This window comes from Cryptococcus neoformans, chromosome 8 (genome assembly GCF_000149385.1).
Source record: "Cryptococcus neoformans var. neoformans B-3501A chromosome 8, whole genome shotgun sequence".
NCBI classification, from domain to species: Eukaryota; Fungi; Basidiomycota; class Tremellomycetes; order Tremellales; family Cryptococcaceae; genus Cryptococcus; species Cryptococcus deneoformans.
Window position 1 is genome coordinate 282,678 of NC_009184.1, and position 5,000 is coordinate 287,677.

Genomic DNA, 5,000 nt, shown 5'->3' on the forward strand with positions numbered 1-5,000 from the left:
CCGTCAGCCTATTCATTCTGGTGCCCTACAACGAGGGAAATTACGGGTAATAACGGTTTCGAGCCATGGAAGCCACTTGGAATGTCAGCTTCTACTGTAAAAGCTGAAACTTACTGTCAATGAGCTGCCATCCGCAACTCCAACATGTGAGATCATGATCAGACTTCAAACGACAAAGAGGTATTCCACAAACATGGAATGTCCCGGAAGTAACACCAGCTTGTACGAAAGCTACGGCAAGTGAGAAGCATTCAAGAAAGAGAAGGGGAAGTTAACTCACAGGATCCGCATTGTGGGCAGGGCTGAGCTGGTATTGGTTGTATGTGTCGCTAACTCTTAGTTTCTCGTCGCTGTCTATGAACTTACTGAGTAGTAAACGCCTATCACCGTTAGTTCGCTGGTCTATGGAACCAGAACTCACCCATTCTCTTAGTTTACCATATGGCTTAGCCAATTTCTAGTGGCTCCAAATTGTTTGCAACTGTTCTCAAGAGATATAGGAACTTAAAGTCAATCCTTTGTCCAATCCGTGAGAAAGGAGGTGTCTGTGAGATGTTTTCTCTATAAAGGGCTCGCAAAGTAAGAAGCCCACCCGACAAGCAATCCTTAAGAACAAAAATGACTTTGGACCTTGATGGTGAGCATTGCACGGAGGCAGTTTCATAAAGGTCATATGATGACACCCGTCCTATCAGAACGACGCATTCCCAAAACGTTGCCCCACGTCTTCGACCTTGAAACTCTCGCCAAACATTTCCAGGAGAATCCTCTTCCTCCTGGGGCATGCAAGCTTATTGACTTACCGGGAGACGTTTTTTTGGATACCGAAGACGATGTTAACGTTGTCGCCGCTGCACTGTGGGTACTAGCAGTCAAATATGACAACTTGCCGAGCGAAGAAAGGCCTAATCATAGGGAAGCATCCAGAAAGGTTGGCAGTCCGTTTAAAGGCGCGAGGTATGACTGACCTGATATTGTCTCTAGTGGCTCATCAAACACCGCGGAGAGGTAGTAGAAAGGTTGGCCTCCAAAATTGAACCACCATTCCGTAAGGATCACACATATTCTTTCGTTTGATCCCATCCGCTCGACCACAGCAGCTGATGAACTCTGGATATGTAGATGCGTTCACGTTAGATCTGATATACAAGGATGTGGCCGCAATCCTCGATGAGCTATTAGCTAACACTCTGCCCAAGGATAAGAAGGAGCCTGCCACAAAGACGCAGAACAAGTGATTACTGCAACAGCAAAAAATGCACTTATGTGCAAGATGGAGAGGCGCCTTTCTATATCATGTTGTAGTATTGCACGACGATGGCATCAATGCAAGTGATGTAATGATGATCCTAACTAGCCAGTACCTCTTAGAGACCACCCGGTCACCGTCTCATGCACCAATCTTGTTCCATTGGGGTTTCAGCAGCATAGTAACTCTTTTCGTTCTTTCTTCCTGGATTTTCTGGACGGTTCTGGTTGGTTGATGTGGTTGCGTCACGACGGTCAATGAACGGCAATACGTAAACAAAAATAATGCCGCGGCGATATAAACTTTGAGCAGTGTGGCTAGTCGGATGTTGACGGGGGTGCACTTCTTTTGTAATCGCTCGCTAAGAAATAGATTTCTCTCTTCCTTCTTTTTTTTCTCTTATTTACCGCATTTCTATCTTCACTGAGAGAAAAGCACAGTCTGTAAAGGTGAGCGCAATAATTCCTACAAGTCCGGAGGCCTGGATGCTGTTGTTACGACCTTTTTGGAGGAAATACTGACTTTGTTCTTCAGCCCTCAAAAACACTACGTAAACGCACATTTCAGTCGATTCTTCACGTGGACGATCCCATCCAGTTAGAGAAAACAACAAAAAACAACAATATGTCTGCCGAAACCGCTACCTCCCCTGCTCCTGCTGCTGAGACTCCCGTGGCTCCTGCTCCCGCCACCCAGACCACCCCTGCCGAAGGTGCTCCTACTCCTGCCGCAGCTGCTCCCGGGGGCAACACCGTGTCCGCCTCTCTCTATGTCGGCGAGCTCGACCCCAGCGTCACTGAGGCTATGCTCTTCGAGATCTTCAACATGATCGGCCCTGTTGCTTCGTAAGTCAGGTTTTCCGCAGTCGGTTGGTCAAATAGGATTACTAACAAGCTTTGAAGCATCCGTGTTTGCCGTGACGCCGTCACTCGACGATCTCTCGGTTACGCCTACGTCAACTACCTTAACGCTGCCGACGGTGAGAGGGCCCTCGAGCACCTCAACTACTCTCTCATCAAGGGTCAATCTTGCCGAATCATGTGGTCTCAGCGTGACCCCGCTTTGAGGAAGACTGGTCAGGGAAACATTTTCATCAAGAACCTCGACCAGAGCATTGACAACAAGGCTCTCCACGACACCTTTGCTGCTTTCGGTGACATTCTTTCTTGCAAGGTCGGTACCGATGAGAATGGCAAGAGCCGAGGCTTCGCGTGAGTGTAGCCATATCTCCGCAATAGCTGTTGCTGACTGTCGTCCAGCTTCGTCCACTACTCTACTGGTGAGGCCGCCGACGCTGCCATTAAGGCCGTCAACGGTATGCTTTTGAACGACAAGAAGGTTTACGTTGGTCACCACGTCGGCAAGAAGGAGCGTCTCTCCAAGGTCGAGGAGTTGCGTGCCCAGTTTACCAACGTCTACATCAAGAACGTTGACCTCGAGGTCACTGACGCTGAATTCGAGGACTTGGTCAAGCCCTTCGGTCCCACCATCTCTGTTGCCCTTTCCAGGGACGAGAAGGGTGTCTCCAAGGGTTTCGGTTTCGTCAACTACGAGAACCACGAGTCCGCCAGGAAGGCTGTTGACGAGCTCAACGAGAAGGAGGTTAATGGCAAGAAGCTCTACGCCGGTAGGGCTCAGACCAAGTCTGAGCGTGAAGCTGAGCTCAAGAAGAGCCACGAGGAGAAGAGGCTCGAGAACGAGGCCAAGAGCGCCGGTGTTAACCTTTACGTCAAGAACCTTGATGGTGAGTCAAACCCGTTTATTGTAAATTATGTTGGCTTACTTTTTGTACAGATGAGTGGGATGACGACCGTCTCCGTGCCGAGTTCGAGGCTTTCGGTACCATCACCTCTTCCAAGGTTATGAGGGACGACAGTGGTGTCTCTAGGGGCTTTGGTTTCGTCTGCTACTCTTCTCCCGACGAGGCCACCAAGGCTGTCTCTGAGATGAACGGCAAGATGATCGGCACTAAGCCCCTCTACGTCGCTCTTGCTCAGCGAAAGGATGTTCGTCGACAGGCTCTCGAGTCTCAGATCGCCCAGCGAGCTCAGCAAAGAATGCAGTACGGTGCTGGTTTCCCCGGCATGCAGGGTTACATGGGCCAGCCTATGTACGGCTACCCCCCCATGCCCGGATACGGTCAGCCCATGCCTGGTATGCCCCCTGTCCGTGGCCCTATGATGGGCTACCCCGGTGCTCCCCAGAACATGATGCAGTCTCGACCCCGATTCAACCCCAACGGCCAGCCCTTGCCCGGTGGTGTTCCCGCCTACGGCATGCCTCCTCAGGTTCCTTACCCCGGTGCTCCCGGTTACCCCGTCCGACCCGGTGGTGCTCGAATCCCTGCTGCCCCCAACGCCAACGGTCCCCGCAACGGTGGCCCCAGCCCTGTCGGTGCTCCCCAGGGTCTCCCCGCCGGTTCCATCCCTCGAGGTGGCCAGATGCCTGCTCGTCCCCACGAGCAGGCTGCCCCCGCTCCCCAGGCTGGCCGACTCGATGCCCAGTCTTTGGCTAGGGCCGCTCCTGCTGAGCAGAAGCAGATGCTCGGTGAGGCTCTTTACCCTTTGATCCACGAGACCCAGCCCGAGCTCGCCGGTAAGATCACTGGTATGCTCCTCGAGATGGACAACGCCGAGCTTTTGCACCTCGTTGAGTCTCAGCCCGCTCTCCAGGAGAAGGTTGACGAGGCTCTCCGAGTTCTCGCCGAGTGGGGCAAGGACGAGAAGCCCGCTGCTGATGAGGGTGCTGAGGAGCCCAAGAAGGAGGAGGAGGAGACCAAGGAGGAGGAGAAGAAGGAGTAAGCGTGTAGTTGTAGACTATCACCATGTTTTCCCCCGACTTTCCTACCTTTTTTTTTCTTCTTCCCTTGTTCAATTCAAACCTGCTAGACCATCCTATCCACCTTATATTTCTTCTACTGGTTGTCATGACTGGATGAGTGCGTTTCGTTAGGGTTTCCGAGTGGTATGCAGACTGTAACATTCTCTACAAAGTGTGTGCAAGCGAAGCCAGGACCGGAAGCTGTTGTTACAGTTATGTCACAATGTGGAGGAGTACATGGCCAAGTTTGAATGTGAAGTATTATACTTTTACTACTATCGCATCTGATCCAATTTTTCTATTCTATCTGTCTTATCTCAACTGTCCAGAGGATAGGCCTTGAAGTTTCGATCCATACTACTGGTTCTTCCGGGAGTAAATGATTTGAAGTGGACAGATTGCCTTCTAAAGACGTATCCCAATCTATCAAGCGTCCCCAGTCAGCAAATCTAGTAGAGTCCGGAGAGAGTGAGAGAGGCGGAATGGAGAGACAACTCACCGACATCCCATTTGAGACCTTTGGTCCTGACGTGAGCACTATCTATGCCCACTGGCAAGATACCGCATGTCTGACCCATGGTGCTGTGATCAATATGAATTTCGTGTTGACCCTTTCCAACATCAGGGTCAGCCACACATAGATCCAGACACGGTAAATAGCTCAAAGGGGCTTCCACTCTTTCATAAGTGGTCGCTGGATAACTTTACTCACAGGCCTCAACACCCAAGCCATGGACTCTTTATCCAAAACATAAATTTCCCTGTCCATTTTATGCAGCATGGACATTGTATGAACAGTCTGGTCCACGCGTCCACTCAATCCGCCAAGTAGAACGAGGGCATAGTCTTCGGGCACTTCTTGTATACATTTCATGAGATCGGTAGAGTATTCGTCCTCGTCTTTCTTGATTGGTACTTTAAGGGAAGCGTA

At 50.8% G+C, this 5,000-nt stretch overlaps 2 protein-coding genes across 2 annotated transcripts in view; one reads left to right on the forward strand and one right to left on the reverse strand.

Annotated features, from left to right (window-relative positions):
• Positions 1-1,873: 1,873 nt before the first annotated feature.
• CNBH1100 (hypothetical protein) lies at positions 1,874-4,050 on the forward strand (the record flags this gene model as incomplete). The annotated part of the gene is made up of 4 exons (XM_768972.1): positions 1,874-2,094; positions 2,152-2,460; positions 2,509-2,993; positions 3,044-4,050. The coding sequence occupies 4 exons, from the start codon at positions 1,874-1,876 to the stop codon at positions 4,048-4,050; spliced, it is 2,022 nt and encodes a 673-aa protein (XP_774065.1).
• A 317-nt stretch (positions 4,051-4,367) lies between these two features.
• Positions 4,368-5,000, reverse strand: part of CNBH1110 (hypothetical protein) — a gene marked incomplete at both ends in the record, with an annotated part of 948 nt that continues 315 nt past the window's right edge. Inside the window, 3 exons of the mRNA XM_768973.1 lie at positions 4,368-4,471; positions 4,569-4,680; positions 4,782-5,000. The exon at positions 4,782-5,000 is cut by the window's right edge and continues 61 nt beyond it. Of these exons, the coding sequence (XP_774066.1) occupies positions 4,368-4,471; positions 4,569-4,680; positions 4,782-5,000 (435 nt within the window). The remainder of the gene's footprint in view (positions 4,472-4,568; positions 4,681-4,781) is intronic.